This window comes from Ascaphus truei, chromosome 4 (genome assembly GCF_040206685.1).
Source record: "Ascaphus truei isolate aAscTru1 chromosome 4, aAscTru1.hap1, whole genome shotgun sequence".
NCBI classification, from domain to species: domain Eukaryota; kingdom Metazoa; phylum Chordata; class Amphibia; order Anura; family Ascaphidae; genus Ascaphus; species Ascaphus truei.
In genome coordinates this window covers 120,572,215-120,596,407 of record NC_134486.1, presented here as the reverse complement: position 1 = coordinate 120,596,407, position 24,193 = coordinate 120,572,215, and the positions used below count along the sequence as shown (strand labels likewise).

Genomic DNA, 24,193 nt, shown 5'->3' with positions numbered 1-24,193 from the left:
CACTAAGTCCGATAAAGGGTGTCAGAGCTCGATCCCACATTAAGTGCCATCGAATGCAAGCTCTGATACCCCTAGTCAGTTGTGAGGTTCATGGTGAGCATGGCGGGCAGCGTGCTGTACCTGGTAGCTCAAAAGTTCCTGCAGTCTCTCCTTCATCTGATGACACCGATGATTGACTACTGACTCCAAAGAGTTCAGTCTCCCCAGTAGACAATACAAAGTATCCTCTATGACTTCTTGGTTATCACCACTCTCAGAAAATGTTTGGAAGAATAGATTCTTGTTTCTATCCATTTCTTCAGTCATCTCTTTTATGTCTTTCGCCAGAGTCTGGTGTTTACAAAAGTAAAAATGACAAACATTGACACAATATATTATGGATTATAGTACAGCCCTATAAATATATATTTATATATTAAGAACGGCCAGGTTAGCGGATTTGAAATCTGAAGTTTATCAATTTGGCGTTTGTTTGGATGTCCGAGTCAAACTCTGTGATGCATTTTTGAATATGAGCAAAATATGAACCAAAACACAAGAGAAGCCCATCCTCACATTAGATTTTCTTTTTTATAAACTGTTTGAGCTTTTAGGTTCGCAAATAGAAAACTTGTGAACGTAAATCCCCCAAAATGTAAATAATTTAGGAACCAAAACACCAGTGAATACGCCTACCCTATATACTGTATGTATATGTACAGAAGGGTCAAAACAGCAGGCACACCAAATGGTACATTAAATGTGTCTTTACTAGCTCAACGTTTTTTCAAGGCTCCACTGGGAAGCCGAAACATTAAGCTAGTAAAGACACATTTATTGTACTATTTGGTGTGCCTGCTTTTTTAAACCTTCTACATAGTACAGTTTAGTACTTTAGCAGTAGCACCTGCTTTAATATTTTGGATTATTACTGTTATCATGTGCAGTGACTCCTTTACTATTTATATATACAGATGTAACAGGCGTTATTGCACCTACCAGTGCAATGGTGTCTGCTCCTGCTGGCGCATTGTGTGTCCTGCTGCAACGAGCCAGCGGGAGCAGTAATGTCTGCGACATCTGTATAAGTATAATATATATGTGTGTAAATGTATATATATATATATATATATAAAGACACTCATTCTTGTCACGCTACTCCTACCTGTTCTCCTTGCTACTCTTGAACCTTCACTCTACAAACCTCTCTCTGGCATCTACCCTGAATAACCTCTCTTCTCTCTATTCTTCCTTATCATGTCAAATCTTACAACTCTATCTTATCCTTTTCACTAGATCTATATATCCCTTCACCCCCCCCTATTACCCAAAGCTTTGGCTAACTGCACAAACATGCTTACTTAGCACATGCAAATAGATACAGGGACTGTGTCTATTTGGGTGCTGCACCATGTCTCAAATTTATTCACTCGTTTTCACATTTAATTTATTGTGTTTTATTAATTTGCATTCAATACCCCCTCCTATATTCCTGAACCACAGCTTTGGCTAAGTTCACAAACATGCTTCCTTTGCACATGCTGTTTCTCCTCTGAACACCTCTGGATGAAGTCTTGTTGATTTTCTACACTATACTGTACATTTCTCCTCTCCTGTTTCAACTATGTCTTGTCTAAAGAGCCCTACTTCTCCTTACTAATCAACTTTCACAGATACAATCCACACCCTCCTTTGTCTGTGTTTGACTCCCTCCTCCAACCGACTTTCTCCCTTCCTTTCTTCACTTCTCCTCAAGTCTTTGCTGACCACATTAAACGCAAGATGGATGGATTCCACAATGACATTCATTCTGTTTCTTCTTCCTTTACACTGTTTCTACTAAAACACCCTTCTTCCACTCTTGACTCATTTTCTCCTACAACAGAGTTGGAAGTTACCGTACTCAGCTTCTCTCCTACTGTCCCTCTACCACTTGCCCTCACGATCGTATTCCCTTACACATGATCATACTTTTTGCTCCTATTCTACTCTAACCTATTGCACTCTCACTTATGTATTTAACTCCTCCCTATCTTCTGGTACTTTGCAATCATCCTTTAAGTATGCAGTTGTCACACATTCTTAAAAACAACACCCCCTAAAGTGCCTTACTAACTACTGTCCTGTCTCCCTTCTGCCTCCAAATTGCTAGAACAGCTCATCTTCTCCCACGTGATCAACCGTCCTAATTCCCATGCCAAATATGGCTTCTGTATAGCTCACTCTACTGAGATTGCATTTACTAAAATCACAATGTATTTTTTTCCATCTTATCCTACTTTATCACCCTGTTGCTTTCGACATGGTTGATCACACTTCTCCTTCAAATTCTACCCTCTCAAAGATTTATTCCGGTTCTCTGCATACGTCTCCCACCGCTTATTTTCTGTCTCTTTTAGTTACCCACTAGTTATATGCCCTGTTCTGCGACCCTAATAAAACAATGAGACCATTATGGTTGCTGCCTCTAAATTCTAATTCTGCACCCAGAGATTAAAAAGAACAGGTGGATTAGTTACCTCTTGGTGGTAGAGGCATGTTTCGGTCTCCTGTGGTTGGAGGGTAGTTGCTACAAAGAGACATTCTTCCACATCATCCAGCCAAGTAGAGGTAGCTGAGACCGCGTCATAAAGTTTTCGCTCTAATGGAAGGCTCTTCTTTTCCTCACTTCCATTCTGAAGAAATGCATTTAAAGAGAGCTTCATTTCATGCTTCATTTAAGTAATAATCCCCGAAGAACAGGGCATTACTGGCCAATAATGCCCTGACTGGAAGAGTTGAAGGCCCGAGGCGAAGCTGAGGGACTTTAGCCCAGCCAGGGCATTATTGGCCAGTAATGCCCTGTTCTGAGGGGAATATTACTATTATAGGCTAAATGTAGACTTTTTGTTTTTAATTTTTCATAAAAAAGATTCACTTTTGTAGTCATATTGATTTTTATCAGCATTGTCTACATTCTTATGCTTTTACTGCAAGTTTATTAAAAGGAAATTGTACATACACACAGCCCCCTCTATATATACACACACACTGCAGCTCCCCCACTCAATACACACAAACACACTCTGCAACCCCCCTCTATATACACAAACACACTCTACCGTCCCCCTACACACTCTGCAGCCCCCTCCTCTACACCCACAAAATACACTGCAGCCCTCCTCCACCCTCTAGACTCACAAAACACACACAACACACACAGCAGCCACCCCTCTACACCCACAAACACAGAAACAAACACAGCAGCCCCCTATAATCCCACAAAACTGCACACACACACACACACACACACACACACACTGCAGACTTCCTCCAAACTCTACACCCACCCCACACACACATACTGCAGCCCCCCTCTACACCCACAAAACATACACCAGCAGCCCCCTCTACACTCATTGCTGCCCCCTGTAAACTCACACACTGTAGATCCACACAGAAGACACTCTGAACCCTTCCTCCACCCACAAAACACACACTGCAGCCTCCCTCTGCACCCACAAAACACACACACTGCAGAGACACACACACACCAACAAAACATACTCTGCCACCTCTACATCCACAAAGCACACCAGCAGCCCCCTACCTACACAAACTGCAGCCCACCTGTAAACCCACACACTGCAGACACACCAACAAAACACACTGCACCCCTCCTCCACCCACAAAACACACACTGCAGCCCCCCCTCTATACCTACAAAACACACACCAACAAAACAGACTCTGTTGCCCCTTCTACACCAACAAAACACACACCAACAGAAGACACATACACACCAATAAAACACTCTACTGGCCCCCTTTACACCCACAAAAGACACAACAGACACACAAAACATTCCCCTCACTCTCCTGTGCGGAGCTCTCTGCATGCATGGTGGGGGAGGAGTCAGTGCCTTGCTGCTGCCTCCAGTCCAATCACATCCCCTGTCTGGGAGCTGATCTCACTCTTTGTGAATGAGAACTGAAAACTTATTGGCTGAAAAACTTGGCAGGGTGCCAAAAATTCCAGCCCATTACAGATTGGATAATGCCCGGAATTGTAATCAATCAGAGAGCAGGGATTTCAATAATGCTCGGAATTTTACAGCTTTAGCCTATAATACTCATTAACACCATTATTGTAGCTATAGAACTTGAATACACAGCAAAGTGTCCAACTTGCTGAGGAAAATCTTGTTAGAAAATAGTATTAGTATTACCTGAGATGATACATCTTCAAGGGCCTGGTTCAAGCCATCCAGTATGTTTGTTACAGATGATTTATCTTGGACTTGTTTATCTCCTTTGTAAAATGGCACCCCAGATATTATTATATTTGTCTTGCTGTATATCTATTTAGAGGAGAACAGAGTGGGTTATACATTTAATATGCATTGTATTTGGGTACAATATACTACTTCAACACTAGTCTTTTACGAAATGCAGACTTTTGGAAATGACTTTCTGTAACAAATTTATCATAGGAAAACAATCCCACTGCTTTTAATAGGATTCCTTTTCCTTGACTTTGAGACTTCGATAAGACTTCCCCATGATATTTGTTTAGTAACTTTATTTTATATAATACATTTGCTTGTCTAACAGAATGCTAAGCATTCTTCTCTTTTTACAGTTGATCTTTCACAAGGGGAAATACAAATCTGATTACGTTACTGTGACAGTGTGAATTCACAATCCCAACACTATGCCTATGAGAGCTATGTATAGGTCTGGAGTAAAGCAGTGACCTGGTTAATCCCAGTTTGAGAAAAGGCTGGGTTAAATAACCAGGTCCCAGCTGCCTCAATACGGGGCTTTAAGAACCCAGAGCTCCCACTTGTTCCTGGCTCCGATCTGAACCAGAGAAGCACATTCTGAAACACTGGAGGGAGACAAGCGTGCAGCGAGGTCTGTTACAGTGGGACACGTACCCTTGTTCTTTGTACTTTTCTTGGCTTGAATCGCCATTCTGGGAAAAGGGCAACGCCCAGTTATGGACTATTTAGCTGGACAGTTCTAAGCTGGGGTTTTAGTTACCTTACACCAGGCCTGCACAACTCCAGTCCTTGAGGGCCGCAAACAGGCCAGGTTTTCAGGATATCCCTACTTAAGCACAGCTGGCTTAATTAGTGGCTCAGTCATACTGAGGACTCGAGGACTGGAGTTGTGCAGGCCTGCTTTACACCAATGCTGAATGAAGCTCTTTTTGTGTTCCACGTTTTTGTGGCTGAATAAACAAGCCCATTCAGATAACCTGTGTTGTTTCATTGTCCCTGCAACATATGGTGTGAGATTCGGATTCTGAGCTGTGGGAGTCTGAGCGGCCCCTGCGTCCGAAGGGCCCCACAGAGAGAAAAAAAAGGAACATTTTTTAAAAGAGTTTCTGTGCAAATAGGCCAGGCAAAATGGACTACTACTGCAGCAGCAAGCCCAGCTCCTAACCCAGCAGCAGGCAGTGCAGAATGAAAGGCAGGCCAAGCACAACAAATTACTATTGAAGCAAGACACAGCCCAGGATGAAAGGCTGGCAAAACTACTGGTTTGGTCCACTTTGTCTGCCAGAGAAGAACTTTTGAACAACCCCCCAGTTCACCTGAGAAAAACAAGTCCGGGTGAGGACCCAGAGGCTTACCTCTTAACCTTTGAAAGGGAGGGACCCTGCTCCTCATTGGTGAAGCCCAGGCCTCATATCAGGGCCTACCTGCAGATCGGGCTATGGAAAATAAGAAGATAAAATCTGCCATACTGGATCGCTTAGGCCTGACTCCATAGGCCTACTGGCAGCAGTTCCGGAACCCGGGTCATACAGTAGCTCAGCACTTACTGGACTTGTGTAGCCGGTGGATACACCCCGAGCACCATACAAAGGCAGCGATTCTTGAACAAGTCATTTTAGAGCAATTCCTACAGGTGATAACCCCTCCTGCACGCTCCTGGGTAAATTGCCATGCTGCCAAAACCTGTGGCTGTTCATCTTGTGGAAAACTTCCTTGGGGCCGAAGACCAGGAGAGGGCCCTGGGACCAACAGATCAGACTCCCCCAGCTCCAGCTGACATCCAAAAAGGGAGGTCGCACCAGCGTGTAAACTACAACCCGTCCACTCGTGACTGCCAAGCTGCACAAAGGGATCAATCGTTCCAGCAACAGAGGTCTGGACACAAGTTCCCGCTGAGACTCTCGTCTTCTGCCTGATGTTAGCTCATTGCCAAAAGAGGGGAACTTCAGAGGATGTGGCAAACAGGACCCACCCTTCTCCTGGTCTCCAGTATCCCGTTCAGCTGAGCAATATCCATGTAAACCCCCTGCGAGAGAGACCTCTTCATGTTCTACCTACAGAGAACAAGGCCACCATCATATTGAGTGCCGATAGACGGTTTGTTCCTACAGCAGGACCTTTGCCTCAGCCTTCCCCAGAGACACCTGCAAGCCCTGGCTACTTCCAGTCCTGATTGGGGGAAAATCTGTCCAAACCCTTATGAATTAGGGTTCTGGGAAAACCCTTGTCTTCCTTGAACTTTTACCCTCTGAAGTGCTTTTCTCTTCATGGAGCATAGAATGTACACATGGCAATATAAAATGCTACCCGACTGCCAACATTCTGCTACAGGTAAAGGGTCGTGAGGCCAGTCTAGAAGTAGGAGTTGCTCCTTGGTTCCCTGCCCCAGTCTTGTTGGGCCGGAACTGGCCCTATTTCTCCAGTTTAATGGCTTCCTCACAGGAGGAGCCTCCTTCGCTGATACAGGAGAAGCCCAGGAAAATCTTTCCCTTTTCTGCTCATATATTCCTCAGTAGACTCAAGGTAACAATACTAATATGCCTAAATCACAGGTGATGGCTGGGAATAGCCAGATGGGGGGACAGACAGAGCCTGGAGATTTACCGGAACTGTTTCTTCCTGATTTTCGACAGAGATATGAGAAGGTGGTAAAAATCAATGACAATCTACTGAATGAACAAGCTGTAATGGTGTTCCCTCATTTTGAATTGTTGAATGATATTCTGTATGCGGTGAACAAGCATACACAAAAACAGGGACCAAGATTTGTCTGGTGACATCCCCTAAGGTGTTTGTTAAAGCTGACTTCACCCTTGCCCATACTATCCCTTGGGATGGTCACCTCGGTAGAGAGAAAAACATGGACTATATTTGGCTCTGATTTTATTGACCAGGGATGCATAATGATATTGCCCCATTAGGTGTGGCATGTCCTGAATACCAGCTAACCAGCCAGAAGGGACAAAAACCGCTCCCTTGGTTTCCCTACCCTTGGTCTCAGTCCCCTTTGAGAGGATTGGGGTAGACTTGGTAGGACCTCTAGAACCCTCTTCGAAGGGATAAGTTTATTCTAGCGATAGTTGACTATGCAACAAGGTACTCTGAAGTGTTCCCCCTGAGGACTGCAACTGCTAATCAGGTAGCCAACAAATTGTTGGAGCTGTACTCGCGGGTCGGACTGTCCCAGGTTATGTTGACAGACCAAGGGATGAAATTTAGGGCTAAACTGATGAAGGATGTCTTAAAGTTATTAGAGATCATCAGTTCAGAGACCGGTCTACCCTCAATAGATTGACGAATTGGTGGAAAGGTTTAACCAAACTTTAAAAATGATGTTAAGGAAGTTTGTAAAGTCTCTAAAAAGAGAGATTGGGATGAACTTCTCCCATTTCTGCTGTTTGCAGAGCAGGAGGTCCCCCAGGCCTCCATGGATTTTTCTCCATTTCAGCTCCTATATGGCCACCAATTCTGTGGTATCCTAGACCTCCTAAAGGAGTCCTGGGAGGAAAATCGGTACCCTTCCAAGTATACCCTTCAATATGTGTTGGACCTTAAGAAGCACCAATACATGGTCGGCCATTTTGCAAGGGAGAATCCTAGATCAACCCAAGACAGTCAGGAGAGACATAAAAACCATATGAGGGTGTTTAAACCAGGGGACCAGGTGATGTTACTAATACCTAGATGTTAGAGCAAACTCCTAGCAAAATGGCAGGGTCCATTTGAAGTACTCCGCCGCACAGGTCACGTGGATTATGAGATCTCTCAACCAGGGTCCAGGAAGGGTAAACACATTTGCCATGTAAACTTATTGAAACCCTGGATGGTGCAGAGTTCTCTGTTCATCCACCTGGTGGAACAGAAAATGGAACTCCACAGGAGAACACCTGTGGTAACAATCAAATCCCTATGGGAATCCAGTTAACCTCTGAACAGAATGGGCACTTGTTAGAAGTATTTAACCAATTCAGGGATGTTTTTTTCTGATTTCCCAGGGCAGACAAATTTAGTTTCGCATGTGATAGAGACAGAACCTGGTGTAAAAATATGCTCTTGTTCTTACAGGTTGCCTGAAAGCCATACAGATCTTGTAGAGAAGGAGGTACAGTACAAGAAATGTTAAATCTGGATGTGATTGAGGAATCATGCAGTGAATGGTATAGTTCAATAGTCATGGTCCCTTTACCAGATGGGAAGGTAAGGATTGGTGTCGACTCTAAAAGGTAAATGTGGTATCCAGGTTTGATACATACCCGATGCCAAAGATGGACGAATATAGCAGAGTATATATCCAAGCTTGACCTCAGAAAAGGATACTGGCAAATACCTTTAGAGGAAGAGTCCAAGTGCAAAACCACCATCGCCACTCAGATGGGTTTATACCCATTCATTCATGATGTGCCTTCATGGAGCCAAGCTACTTTCCAGAGACTCATGGATAAGGTGCTGAGACCTCATAGGGCTTATGCCGCATCCTACCTGGATGATATTGTCATCTACAGTAAACACTGGTGGGCACATCTAAACAGACTAAAAGCCATCCTCAAGTTTCTAAGAGAGGCAGGGCTCACAGCCAACCCTATGAAATGTGTGTTACGTAAGGCCGTAACAAAATACTTAGGTTATGCGGCTGGAGGTGGAAAAGTAAGGCCACTGATCAGTAAGGTAGATGTCCTGCAAGAAATTCCAACCACACGAACAAAGATGTAGGTGCGCTCTCTGTTGGCCTTAGCAGGGTACTATTGGCGATTCATCCCTAATTACTGTGAGATTATGGCACCCCTAACATATGGTCTAGAGTGCTGGAGAGCCTTTGAGGAGTTAAAAAGGTGTCTATCAGAGGGTCGCATCCTTAGAAGCCCAGATTTTAATAGGCATTTTCTTGTACAGACCAATGCATCAGAGATAGGACTGGGGGTAGTTCTATCACAACAGTTTGAGGGGGTAGACCACCTGATCCTTTTCCTGAGTAGGAAGTTGTTCCTGAGGGAAAAAACTATGAAAAGGAGTGCCTCGCAGTAAAGTGGGCAATTGAGGCATTAACTAGTGGGAGTCCATTTTACCATGCTCCACTAAAGTGGTTACATTCGATGAAGGACTCCAATGCTAGACTGACCAGGTAGTATATGGCCCTCCAGTCCTTCTAGTTTGAGATTCAGCACAGGCCTGGGAAGATAAACGCAAAAGCTGATTACCTCTCTCAAGAAGGGGTGGGTGGTCGGGCTTCAGCCATGCATGGCCCTAGCCACAAACAAACAGGGGAGGAATATAACAGAGTGAATTCACTATCCTAACACTATGCCTAGGAGATCAATGTATAGGTCTGGAGTCCAGCAGTGACCTGGTTAATCCCAGTTTGAGAAAAGACTGGGTTAATTAACCAGGTCACCGCTGCCTCGTTAAGGGGCTTTAAGAAGCCAGAGCTCCCACTTGCTCCTGGTTCCTGTCTGAACCAAAGAAGCACATTCTGAATTGCTGGAGGGAGACAAGCCTGCTTCAAGGTCTGTTACAGTGGGATACTTATCCTTGTTCTTTGTGCTTTTGTTGGATTTCAACCGCTCTTTCTGGGAAAAGGGCAAAGACCTGTTGTAGACTATTTAGCTAGACAGTTCTAAGCTGGGCCTTTTTTGTTGCTTTACACCTACTGTATGCTGTATTAAGCTCTTTTTGCGTTCCATGTTTTTGTGGCTGAATAAAAAAGTCTATTCAGATAACCCATGTGTCATTGAGTTGTCCCTGCAAGTTACCTTTAAGGTGGACGTAGCAAGATCAAATTTAACAAAGGATAAAAACGCAAACTTTGAGAGTTTGATAAAATGACATCTAGATGTTTGATGACCCACTTTCTCAGATGGGCAAGGAATAGTTTTCAAGTTTGGAAATTACGTGGAATACTTTCACCATGCCTACATTGTAACCCTATAAACCTACCACTCATTAGTTGCCTTCAGTCCCAAGTAAGACAGCAAATTTAAAGGTGGTGTTACTGTCTCAAACATATTATAAAGATCTTCTTTATTTCACATCTCACCAGCCAACATTTACTGTAGACCTAAACCTATGGAACAGATGTTAGCAGACCAAGGCCCTTATTTTATATATGTTAAAGCATCTATACACTTATTGGGATTTTTAGCCCAAAATGTCAAGAATGGTCAGTTTGGAGTTTATACTATTACCCCCAAAATCATATAAAAACAGAAAACCGTTAATGGCCACAAATAATTACTGGTTGTTCTTGTTCCTGTTCAAAAGCATCCTGGATTAATTTCTCCTTGGTGCTAATCTCTTGATGTAGGGTTTCCCATTTCATCCTCATCTGATCTTCTGATGTGGATTTTAAACCTTCCAAGCCCAGCTCTTGTGACAAGGCATCGGATCTCTCGCTGTGTGAAAAGGTAAGGATTGTAGATTGAAAGTGCAACCTCACAACTTTGCAGTAAAGCAACAGTTTGAAAACAACACCACAATGTAATTGTCTTCTTCAAACAAGTGTAATAATACTTGAAACAAACATTTTACAGCTGTGGTTTTGTTGTTGTTTTTTTAAATATTAAAATACATTTTAGAATTACAGAGGTAGCAGAGAGGAAGCGTTGCCAGCTCTTGTTCAGCTTACCATATAAGGAACAACAAACAAACTAAACTGATTTAAAAAAGTGGTATTGAAAATTTCAAAATAAAAACAAACTAGTCCTTTTATCAGGGTCAATAATTACAGGTCAATTGCAATCTATTAATATATATCCACACATGCATATAAATGTTTTACTGATTTCTGACACATGATGGCATTTCTTGTATTCACTCATTATTCATGATGTCTAATATTTTGAAATTGAACTTTCTCTAAATAATTATTTTACCAGTGTGCTGGATTTATCACTTTATATTACCAAAGTGTGCTCTCATTTTTGAAATATCTTTTATGGAATTCTGTGTTGTATACAATTACATGCAATGTAATATATTACAGCAGTGAAGTGGTTAGCCAGACCTGAGGTTTAGCCGATCAGTAGCAGTCTGTTGGTTTATAATTTCCCCCCCACGGCTTGCAACTGATTGCAGCAACTTCTTTTGCTCAGCAAGTTCTTGTTCCAGTTCCTAGTAAAATAAATAATTGTGAAACATATATATATACACACACACACATGAGTAGGTTGATAAAAAACGATCTCCCCTCTCCACCCTACTCCCTCCCAATCTTGCGTTAACTGACGTCGCTTAGTGAATGTCCCCCAGGATGTGCTAGTATTACAAAAGGTATTTCTTAATGTTTTGGTACGAAATCTGTTTGGTTCATGTTAGTATATAAACTTTGATCTGGAAAAGTAATTTCTTCAACTTAAAAATATATATGAAAGTTTATGTACTGCATCACTAAATACAATGCCATATATCATGTTAAATATGTGTCTTAAACAGCAACCAAATAATTTGGATCAAAGATATAGCAATCTGAGTGTTTACTGCAAATGTCTTAAGATTGCTGTACCTCAATTTGTTTCCTCACGTTTTTGTTTTTTGCTAATGTAACCCGCTGTGTGATGACTCACACACACTCACACTGCCCCCTGGCAGGTTCCTCTCCAATGTGCTCTAGATTTGTGACTGTGATGGACATGAGAGCAGCCAATGATAATGACTGTGGAAGAGGTGGTATTAAGAGGGAGAGGAGACTTTAAAAAGGGGGTGGAGGGGTGGCCATATTGAATCAGATCTGCATGGACCTGAGTGCCATCAGGTTCGGTCGAGGTCTGCAGAGAGTGCACATGTGCACGTGGCAACCGGAACAGAGGACTACAGTTTTAGATGTGGACGAGAGATCAGGCGCAGCAGGAGGGGACCCTCAACAGTTATAAAAGGACAGTGGTACCGTAGAACCCTTTTCAGGCCTGCAACAGGTTCAGTACAACACAAGCTTGCAACGTATGCTGGCACCATTACAAGCCAACATACCCAGGATTGGGTGGCTACTACACCACTGACATCGATTCACACCTGTGCAGCGTTATTGGGGATTGTGTAGTAACCTGTATACAGTACTGTGTGTAGTGATCCCAACCAGAGGATCACAAGGTAACAGAGTTCAATAAGGTATAAGTATCACCCATACTGTGTCTGTGTTATTCCTGATGTCTGACCGTAGGCCATATGTGGCCCAGTAAGTCATTAACAGGCACTCAGGCCCCAGCCTCAGCTCTAGTCATAAGTCTGAAAGCTAAAAGTAGAGGGGTTACACTTATATGTTATTATTATATTTTACCTCTAATGTACTATTTTTCCTTGCTGTCATGATTCAAAAAAATGTATACTGAGCTAGGGTTAGGGTGACAAGTTTTTCCAAATTAGAAACCGTGACACATTAAAAAATTATTTATAAAACAAATAACATCACTTAAAAATTAATATTATAATGGTTTTTGTCTAATAGCATCCTCACTTATGGCCTATTATTGATTTATTTCACTTTCCTAATAAACAAACTCTCGTGTGTAGCAAAATGACGGTTTGGTTTATATTAATAAATCGTTTATTTAAATGATCTAATCTAAATATACATGCAGTGTTTATTTTTACGGTTTTAAGAGTTTTAAGTGAGTCTAAACAGGGAAAAGCTAAAAACCTGGACATTTGACCGATTTTGAGAGAATTGTCGGGACACCGGGATGTTTAATGAAAACCCGGGACTGTCCCGGCTAAACCGGGATGTATAGTCCCCCCAGGAGGTCACAATAGGTTTTATATCTAGACACTGCAGTTTTACTCCACTAATGATGGAAGAGCAAATTCATTGTGATTCATGCCCTATTTAGTACTCAAATAAACATATGCGTAATAAAACAAATTCCACAGGCACTCACTTTTTGTCTCTGTAGACTGTTCTGTTTCTGCAGTGAGCGCGTTGTCCGTGTTTGTGCAAGCCATTCTTGGACACTTGGGCTTTGTGAAGATGACAGCTCTGACTCCGTGTCCTGTTTTTCATTAAATGTTCCCTGCATAAAGTAAAAAAAAATTAGGAAGAAACCGTGCCACCATCGGTGCTCATCTAAAGCCACCACCTTGCATATACTATCACTTCTAAAAGTTCTCCTATTTCAACTGTGAATCCTTGCCTACTAAATTCATTTGATTCCCACCAAACTAATTGGTGTTGTTGGTGTGGTATCATATTTCTGAAAATATGGTACTTTAAAAAGAATATACGCTCAATAATTTGACATATTTTAGATTACCCAACTTGTCTTTTAAAAGTGATAGTAATGTCTGCAAACGGACACACTGTTTGCACCGATAGCCAGTTTGGCTGAAAAGAGATCTAGAAGAAGAATATGTTCACTATTCCAACATAACTACAAATCCTCCTGAAAAGTTCACCAAGTTTTGTTTTTATTACTCCCAAACCTCAGCAATTTAATACATTAAATACATGTTATACTCAGAGATGAGTATTAGGGGGCTATGTATCAACGGCTTCTAAAACTGGGGCAAAAAACAAGCACCAGCTTTATCAAAAAGAAACAGCCATTGCTATCCATGGGATTTTCTCTTTTGATAAATCTGTACTATTTTATGCACTTTTTCAGTTGGGAGACATAACCCCCTTAGATCTACAAAGCTCTGTTAAATCACGGCTCTTTACGTGACATTACCTAAAACAGGAACGGGTGGTATGTTCCCTGGTTAACATGGTATCCTCAAAGCTAATTCTATGCAAAAACAATGCCGGAATACATCTCACTGGAACAGGCTTAACATTGCGTTTTGTTAGGATAACGTTGTGATAACGTTAACCTCAAGTTATGTCAGTCTTAGGGTTACTGCGATCCAGACTCTGAGATAGGGCAATTTGCCAACAAATAGTGTAGCTTTCTGTATAAATTACTTTTTCTTTTTGGGTGGCAAACAGACTTGTTCTTTCTTCTACAATTTTTTTTCTCTCTTAACATTTGTAATCTCTGTTTACTAGGTGATTTTCAGCTATTTAAATGTGGAATAAAATTCCACTGTCCCCTATGGTTTCATAACTAGAAGTTTCTTTCCGTGCTGGCTGTTCTGCTTTGTACCAAGCAATCAATCTCTGATTCATTGCACAAATAAGCGAATGGGCTATACTGTGCTTTACTGCTTAACAACACGCAGTAAATATGACCCTTTATGGTTATAGGTTATGGCATTTGAGATGATTGTGTATTTCATACTTAAGAAGTAGGTATCCTACAGAAGACTTGGATACCCATGTAGTTATGGAAAAGGTTCTCCATAATCAATTAAACACATTGAGAATGATAAGAGGCTGTAAGTAGATATTATTTCCATCTAAACCCAAGATCTTGTCTTCAATACACTGTAGGCACAAACATACTTAAATCCCATCTTAATAAGAAATTTAATAATTGACAGAATTGTCACTATGAAGACTACATAGAGAGAACCACATCTTGTTTTAAGTATGTTGATTGTTGCAGTGTAAACCTGATAATCCCTTTAACAAGACTCACTGATCATCCTCATGTCAGCGTTTCTGTTTTAGTCTTGGTGACGTGAATGAAGGAGAAGAAAAGTAGTTCAACACTTAACACCTATTGAAGCATAATCACCTACTAACCTCCTTCTAGGTTTGATTAGCGTGGTTCAAGAAAGCTGCATTGCTACACATGGCTACTTATAAAGCGTACTCCAGGCAATTTAATAAAATAAAACTACTACTGCGCATTTCTTCAGATGCCAAATACAGTTATAACTATTGTTTTAAAGTGTTTATTTATTATATATTATAAATTGCTTAAAGCAGAACTATTTTTGTGTTTGATGCTTTGGTATTATATGTTAAAAAGTAAAAATTACACAGTGCAATATTGCTAGGTATATATAGAAAAAGTGTATGTGAAATTACACTGTTTGCGTTTTTACTGCACTATTGACTGTTCTCTTTTCCTGAGATCTACTGGAACCACCTGGCATCGTACCCAAGACAGGGATACTACTGCCACTGATTGGGATAATGCCTTTATTGATTGCTCAATTGGGAGTAGGAATTTTGGAGGCCTTTTCACACACACTTTTTCTATATATACCTAGCAATATTGCATATTGTAATTTTTCTTTTTTACATAGTTTTCACCACCTCTCCCCTTACATTTGGAGAAAATCATTTGGCAAGACTTTTGGAAGTCTATATTGAGGGTTGAGTGGAGGTTTATATCCCTTACATTTATTTAAACACCTTTTTCACTATTTTTAGTGGTTTAGGTTGAAGTCACATAGCACTTATATGCACCGTTTATTGGTTTAGCATATAGTACATTTGTGTCACTATATAATTTTGTTCACTGGGATCTATAATTTAAGAGAGTGTTAGAGAGCCATCCATTGTTTTGTATTACTATAGGTAAACTAGCCAGGCTTATGAGATACAGATGTACTGTATGTGAAGCAGAGGTCCATTGAAGATTAAATATATTCAACCAACAAAATGTACTGGCAATGTTTCCCTTCTTTGTAGGACCTTTTCAAATCTTACAGATGTCCTGTAGCATGTGACATTGCTCCCTGAGATAACACAACGTTTACTGTATAACTCCTGAGTACCACAGAGTGTCCATAGGATTCAGTGGCAATTTTGGTACAGAATGTCCCACCATATCCCACAATGGTACACCTGTACATCTGCATTGGACAAAAACTAAAGCAGCAGAATACATCCTTTTCATAACAGAACTTCTTAATAATAATGTTTATCTGTACACTAACCTAGGGGTGCGCAAACTTTTCCCCCCTGTGCCACCCTGCCTGGCCTCCCCCCTGCTCGCTCCTACCTCCTTACCTTGTCTCCGGTGTCAAATGACGCCTCGGGTGGGGTCACGTTGCCATGACGTCATGTGACCCTGCGGCACAATTTGATGCTGAATCTTAGGTAAGGGGGTGTGGTGTGGGGGGGGGACGAGCAAAGGGGCTGGCTGCAGGGCAGAAAGTTTGCGCATCCCTGGGGTAGATGATAGATTTCAAGCTGTGTGCTAGCAATTTGTTTTATTCTCTTAAATTATAGTAATAATATTTTAATATTGTGCACACCATATGGTTGAGTAAAGTAACAATAGTTAGTAAAAAGGACGCAAAACAGATTATTAGTAGATGTTATAGGCTGAAAATAACCGATTTATATACAAAAATTGTGACATATACTGTATAAACTGTATGTCAATATCTGATCACCCCTTTGCTGCCAGAATGGCCTGTAACGGATCACTGGCTCCTCTGACAGCAAAAGGTCAAGGCTCAAATAAATCAGATGGAAATCATAACTACTGTTAAAATTGTTAGTCATATATATTCATTAAAATAATTTTCATTGATTCATGTTATAAGCGCAACAGCTGAATGCACCTGTTTCTATACAGGGCTCTATATTACCCACACTGAAAGTATTAATTTAAAATGCTTAACGGATTTGTGTTACTGTAAAAGGGTACTTCAGATAAACAGAGCTTCCTGGCACTTGGACAATGAAGTAGACTGAAATACGCTTGTTAAAGTCATATGCTAAGCTAGCTAAACGTAGAAAAGAGGGTTAGTTATAACTAGAGAAAATCCCAAACAGTGTGGAGGGGCGGTGGTCACAGGGAAATGGGCTTAATGTACAAACTTAGAAAGAAAGAATCCCTTTGTGTGGTACTGATGAAACACCCTAATTTAAAAATATATGCTTCAATAGTATTGACTAAAATAATACTGTTTGGACATAACGACAACAAACGGATAAAATAAATAAAATCAATCAAAAATGATGGAGGGTGTGTGGGCGTATATGTGCTACTGATCAAGTTAATTAGTAGTATGCATACATTTATAGTATAAATTACAACGTAAAGCTCATGAACTGTACAGGTAGTACATATAATTGTCGAAATGGATATACAGTCATATAGCCACTTCGTAACCTATCACTGATTATTAGCTGATAGGTAATGAGTTATACTTAAACTGTGAGATAATCAGTATACCGTATTTCCTTCTGTATAGTATTAGAATAGTAATCCAGGTTTGTAAGTAGGGACCCAGAATAGGAACCTGTTAACACTAAACTGTTGCAGAGTAAACTGTTTAGTTGGGTTTGTATTTAAAGTAGCAATAAAATAAGTTTGTGAAGTGGCTACAGTCGTACTGAACATCAATTTAAATGTTGACACTAGCAGCAATGTTTATAACACTGTTAGATAACTTGTGACAGTGACGGAGAATATATCAATTGCAGTTAGTATAACAAAAAAATCGATTAGAGTGCTGTTGCTGCCCAAGACTGCAGTCTGTGAAGCACCCAAACCCAGAATGCGTTCACGCCTCTCCGATGAGCTGGTGTCACTAAGGAAGTGACATCATACGTACCCGACGTATGTTTCAACTGCATGGCTTCATCGGGGGTCCTCTAACTCGTCGCCGCTCGGCTTCTCCTGGAGAATTGTTCCAGCTACGGGGTCCTCGCTGTGCCACAACACCCTAGGCGTTTCAAGACTCAGATTGCATGTCTCTTCCTCGGGGGCCAGATAAGAGGAAGAGACTCTTAATCTGAGTCTTGAAACGCGTAGGGTGTTGTGGCACAGCAAGGACCCCAGAGCTGGAAGAATTCTGAGGTGACATCTGCAGAGAAGCCAAGTGGCAACGAGTCGGAGGAGTCAGGACCACGTGGCTAACCTAAGAGACCGAGACCAGGCACCAGTTACCGAGTTGGGACCAGAACGCCAGTGAAATCCACACACTAAGGCATACTGTATGTCCTAGTTACTTTTCGTGAGTAGGATTGTAATTTTTACTCGGCGGAGGAGTGAAGATATGTGCCTAAATGTACAAGTGTACATGTTTTATCATGTTTAGATTGTGCTAAACAATATTTTATATTGTTTCCATATGGAGTATAAAATGTTATACTTTATTGTATCCTCTGCTTCCATCCCTGATCATTAAACAGCTATTGTCTCAATCCAAAGATAATACACTATGGTGGCATGTATGGTTTTCTTGTCTCCTATTTTCCGAGGTGTTAAAGACTTCATTTGACCTAAATGTATCTGGAAACTTCCCCACCGGAAAGGATCCATATATCTTAAGGGAGATTTTCATCTTAATTGTTCAAGCGCCAGAAAGGTCTGTTTTTCTGAAGTAACTCCAACTGGTTGTCAGACAGCCAGCAGGACTTTTTAGGTAGCCTTGTGGACCTTAAGTTACGGGACTTCATTCACTTAAACATTGTTTTTGTATATTATTGCACTGTGACACCAGCACTTTTTTTGCACTAAGCATTCACCTATGTAAAATGGTGATCATGATTTGTTTGTAAGTATACATCTGATTTAGTACTTTTGAAGCCCTGAAAAAGGTCTGGTTTTAGCACTGAAACGTCGGTAGTGTGGCTGTCTTTCACCATATTCATTAAAATGGATTTTTTTTAAAGTGCCCAGCTGCCTTGTTGATATTTAATTGTAGAAGGGAACATGAATGGCATAAAATCTTGGTTGCCTGATAATGTAAAAGCTTTAGTGTTTCTATTGATCAGTCAACAGAAAAATGAAAAGTCTTAGTTGCACAGCACACAATTGAGAAGAAGTAGAAAAATCAGATTTAAAGCAAGCAGATCCCAAGCAAAAAAACAGACATATTACATGTTCTGCTTTCTTGTGGGCTTTCATCTCATCCCATGCTTGTTTAGCCTATGGAATAAACAAGACATATAGTAGACACTGTTAAAGAAAAGCATAGTTATTTATTTTATCACAGTTTGGGGAATGAACAAAACCAGGACTTGAAAGGCCTACAAAATATTGCTCTACAATGAATTGCACACCTATAGTATTCAGCACAACTGGTGTTACGTTTCCATAAATCCTGGCTGCAGTGGAAGCATTGTATGCTAGGAGATAATGGTGAAAAGCAGGGTTGCAGACCTGTCTGAGACGTGTGAATGTGCTCACAAGTGATAATTGTATTTGCTGTATGGTGATTTGTGGCAAAAATGATGTTGTCCCCAGCACACAAAAGCAGAACTCACAATAGAGCCAGTTAGTAAAGTATATAGAATCATATTTCAGAATATATATATATATATATATATATATCCATCAAGGTTGAAACATGTCTGTGAGTGGTTTGACTTGCTTTGCTAGTCGCATGCTGTGCTTAAAAGCTGTGTCAACTGCGATGCGTCAGCTTAAATGGGCTCCGTGTGTATGGATATTTCAGGCAAAAGGTGACACATTGTGTGCTCATTTGCATGTCATTTCCCAGAATCCATTGCTGCAGTGGGAGCACTGTAAGCGAGGTGATAATGGTTGAAAGGCATGGTTGCAGACCTGTCTAAGACATGTGAATTTGCTCGCAAGGGATATTCTTTATTGGCTATATGCTAACGGTGGAGTTTTTTTTTGCCTTTTTCACCCACCATAACTTAAAATGTAATGATTATATATATGATATGTTCCATAAGTACTTGTATCTCTACACATAGTGTATATGCTATGTAAGTCTTGTTAAGTTCCAAGCATTAGCAGGTTAATCTATGGGCCAATGACCCCCCCTTTCTGTTTCCCTTGAAAGTGAAGGAAGGTAGGTGGTGACTCGTGGCCTGTGTACAGCCCCTTGTAGGTGGGTACAGTCCATGAGCCTGCCCCTTCCAGAGTTTTCTAGGGGAGTAGCCAAAAGTTAGTGGTTCTTCCTCTCAGCTCTTCAGAGAGTGAGGGGGTTCTTCCTCTCAGCTCCTCAGAGAGTGAGGAGGGAGCGAGGTTGTTCCCCTGCTCCTCCAGGAGTGAGGGTGTGCTTCCAGTCAGCTCTTCAGAGAGTGAGGAGGGAGAGAAGGGGTCCTTGTCCTCTGCTCCTCAGTGAGAGAGGACAGAGCTGTCAACCTTCCCCATGGCGGGGCAAGCATGCTCACTTTAGGCTGGCTGGCCTTGAGACCACCAGGATCAGAGCCCTACTGACAGGTATGCACCTTCTAGAAAGCCTGGGGATAGTGGAGAATGTGATGCGCTGCAAAGAAGAGCTGATGCAGCATGCCCTGCAATAAAATCCGTTCAAAGATACCTCTGCCTCTGGTGTCAGTTTCTGGGCAGGAGGGATATGATCGTGCAGTGATGGGGGCTGACACCCACACCCCATGGTTTCCATCACCGCTGGAGGCGCTGACACCAACCCAGAAGAACCCAGAGACCTGTTAGAGCCAGTCCTGTTCCTGTCTCCTTACCATCTGGCAGACAACTCAGACCTCCTGCAAACCTACAGGTAGAGCACCACACATACACACCTGGTAATACGCCTACTCCCCAAAACTGGTCCCTAAGTGAGGTTGGGGGTGGGGGGGAGGACCGTGTTACATATAGATACACACAGATATTTAATGTGGATAGTAATTAGGTTAAAAAACCTTTTGAACAGCAACCATTATAATAATAAAATACAACAAGCAAAAGTAATACTCATCCACTAGGTAGATTGATGTTCATATGTGGAGAAATTATGCAGAGTGTATAGGTAGAATAAAAGTAGTAATATGCATAAGGGTGTCAATAAAAGATGTCCCCTAAATACAGTATTACTTGTATTGACACCCTTATACATATTACTCCCTTTATTCTGCATACTATAATCTCGGCACATATAGAAATGAATCTACCTAGTGGAGAGTATTACTTTGACTTTTTGGATTTTATTACTGTAAAAAATATATTTTTACCTAATTACTATCCACATTCAATATTTGTATATCAAAGCACCGTCTGAAATAATATTCTATGCAATTTACTAGCTGGCTCTATGTGGGTTCTGGAGACAACAACACTTTTTCGTATAGGCACGTAAACTTATAGATATTTATAGATACTATGTGAGGCAGTGTCACCTATTGTTTTGTATATGTCGGATTCATGTGTTGTGATTGAGAGGGGAGACATATCTGCATCGTTAGGTTTGAGATAGTGCTTGGTGTGCTTTGTAATTGGAGGGAGTAATGTAAATACTGTATGTCTAAAGCAGGACTCTCTAATCTGATACTGCTAGAACAGATATTCTTCCAGGCACAAAACAGTTCAGTAATGGTCCATAGAACACTGCTAGGTAATCACTAAACTAGTGTATTGAACAATGTGTACAGTAGTTACCATAAGTCAGTGGTAGGCAATTTAAGCCAATAAAAGGATTATAGGTTAGTCCCAAAAATACCCTTAACCTGGTCACAAGCCAAAATGCTAAGTCTGAATTTAGAAAACAACTACAAAGCCTTTAAGAGTATCATACCTTGAACATGTCAATACAAAAGTAATAACATACAAATTAAGACCTCTAGAAGGGAACATGGGCTCCCTTTTGTGCTAAAGGGGCAAGAAACACATTGCTAATTAAACTTGTGTTTACCTTTTTGTGAGTATTGGGGCAACAGGTAATCCCAGCACCAAGCATTAAAATGAACCACAATCTATTTTAATAAGTGGGCCATATACAAGATGTTTGCATTACCTGGATGCTGATCTGTTTGTCCTGCAGAACCCTCTGCAGTTCCAAAAGGCTTCCCTTCAAAGTTCTAAGTTTCATAGCCAACTGTTCAGCCTCGTCCTTTGTGTGGGCCTTTCCTTCAATCAGCAAGTTCTCATTGTGCACCGAGAGCTCTGACAGAGCCACCACCTTCTGCTCTATTTCCAGAAGCATGTTCTGCAGCAGTGAAAATAGAGAAGCAAATTCAAACATTTTACAATACCCAGCACCTTGATGAAACTGGCAGCTGAATGCCAAAGCCTATCTCACTATTACGAGCAAAGCGAGAAAGCAGGATCATTTTTCTTTGGTGATCCATCCAATATTTGCACTGTGTGAAGTTCACCCTTTGGCATCTGATTAGAAAATATTACATTCTTGATAAAAGCCACATCATTCCTCAATAAAATTGCTGTGACGTGGCCATAAATACTCCATACTGTCAGTAGATAGACTATAAGCCCCACATTATCTTTCTTGTTTCTTCTCTGTCTACAAATGACCCATGTGCTTTACTAACAAGCTGCTGTTCTCCAATGGTTTCTGAATGGCTCTAAGCATATTTACATAATCCTCTTTGCTGACTGACCTGTATAAACAGATCTGTGTCGTGTATCCTTCTGTGAACTAATGCTGTGATTTGTAACTTTATGCAAACTTGTGCAAATATTTTTTTTTGTAAATATATATATCTTACCTCCCCTCAGAGCTAAAATCGGTGGTTCCTCCAGTTCCTGAGATATTTGTTGGGATTTTTTGTTATCCGTTTTTTTTTTTAACAAAAAAAGAAAAACTATAAAATGCTCGTGGACTAATAACGTGGCCGCCAGAGACACCAATACAGTCACAACATTTTTCTATTAGCTACTGGAGCAATACCTGACCCTGGCTGCCATTTTGTTTCCCCAATTTGCCCCAGGCTACTGCTTCTCAGCTAGCGTGATCACATTTAGCTCCGGGGGACGTCTCTGTTTTTTAGGGATTTGCGCCCTTAACTGTATGTGTGAGTCTTTCATCAATGGCATTTTTAGTAAACAAAGTCATTAAACAATGTATACGTTTGAAATCATTAAATACATTTTTATTACAACTCACATAGGTATTCATGCAGCCTCATTTTCATACACAATAACATTATGACATTATGAATTTATTATGGAATTGTCTGACATTCTATAGTTTTGAACAATACCAGACTAGAGTAACAACACATTTCCCATGATAACCATATTAGAAAATGTATTTGAATGATCGGATTTTTATTCTACGATTCTACGCATCGTTTTTTATTATCTCAATATTACAAACAAAGCGGTTTAAGGCCCAACTCTAGACCTGACTAAAATTGCATGACCTAGTGTTTACCTGGCAGTCAACCAGCTGTGTCTCCATGTCCATTGGTTCCTCGAAGGCAAGTAAAGCATTGTCCAATGTAGCTCTGATGCTCAGCAGCCAGTGATCAAGTTCATCTGCTTCACTGCGGTATCTCTGAAGAGCTTGTTCATGTCGTTGCTCTTCCAGTTGCTCATTCAGTTTTTCCTAATGATATCATTATTATGTTATTTTTTAAAAGAGCAATGAAATTAATTTCCTTTGACAGGAAGCATCCGATCTTTGGAAAAACTATGGTGCACTGGTCAAATAAACACAAATCTTATCCTCCGGACACTGCAAAGTAACCATGCACATGATTTTTTTGCAGGTCTTCCTTTCCTAGCAACCCACTAAAAAGACCCAAACGATAAGATACAGTGGTTCTGAAGGATATTGATATTATATGTAACACTGGGTTAAAGTATACAAGGCTACTAATGGCAAACTAAATGAGACTAAACTGGAATGAAGCAGAAAAAGGTTGTAGTGCTGTGGTAGATTCATGAAATTACAACACATGAGATTAATTTGATTAGACATTTTTGCTAAGGATGGGAGAGGTTAGCAGGACTTTGAAGCTCGTTCGGATGTCCAACTCGTATTTCGGAATACATTTTTAAATCTGAGCGAAATACGAGTCCAAACCTGAAGTAGACTCATCTGCTGATTTATTTATTTATTTAATAAGCGCAGCAATCTTGGAGTTAACCTTTTCTGCTTTATAAAAAAATTTCCCCCTCATTTGTTATCATCCAAAACCCAAACCATTCCAGAATTAAAACAGCAGTGACAATGCCCAGCCTTAGTTTTTACGCTGTCGTGCGTATCACATGAATCTACCCCTAGGAGCCAAATGCACATGAGATATTTTAGACATTTTAGACATAGATTTAGATAGCATAATTAAACCAATAATTAGCTTTCACAGTTAACGTTTTCATGCGGTGCTCAAGGAAGAACTTTAAGAAATAAGTCCGCGTATGTCTCATTTACTAACCACAATATTCCATCATTGGTAAAATCTGTATATTTCCATAGGCCTCTCTGATAAAAATGACTTTT

The 24,193-nt window shown here is 40.8% G+C and overlaps 1 protein-coding gene across 16 annotated transcripts in view; it reads right to left on the bottom strand.

Annotated features, from left to right (window-relative positions):
- The window catches only part of SYNE1 (spectrin repeat containing nuclear envelope protein 1), a 603,546-nt gene that overhangs the window by 129,855 nt on the left and 449,498 nt on the right, over positions 1–24,193 (bottom strand). For 12 of the 16 annotated variants that reach the window (XM_075596504.1, XM_075596505.1, XM_075596506.1 and 9 more), the window contains 9 exons: positions 23,123–23,296; positions 21,743–21,934; positions 18,901–18,948; positions 13,108–13,239; positions 11,241–11,347; positions 10,473–10,629; positions 4,187–4,318; positions 2,499–2,654; positions 121–330 (listed from right to left, as the gene is read on the bottom strand). In XM_075596504.1, the coding sequence (XP_075452619.1) occupies positions 121–330; positions 2,499–2,654; positions 4,187–4,318; positions 10,473–10,629; positions 11,241–11,347; positions 13,108–13,239; positions 18,901–18,948; positions 21,743–21,934; positions 23,123–23,296 (1,308 nt within the window). The remainder of the gene's footprint in view (positions 1–120; positions 331–2,498; positions 2,655–4,186; positions 4,319–10,472; positions 10,630–11,240; positions 11,348–13,107; positions 13,240–18,900; positions 18,949–21,742; positions 21,935–23,122; positions 23,297–24,193) is intronic. The other 4 variants (XM_075596509.1, XM_075596513.1, XM_075596520.1 and 1 more) reach the window with 1 other exon arrangement.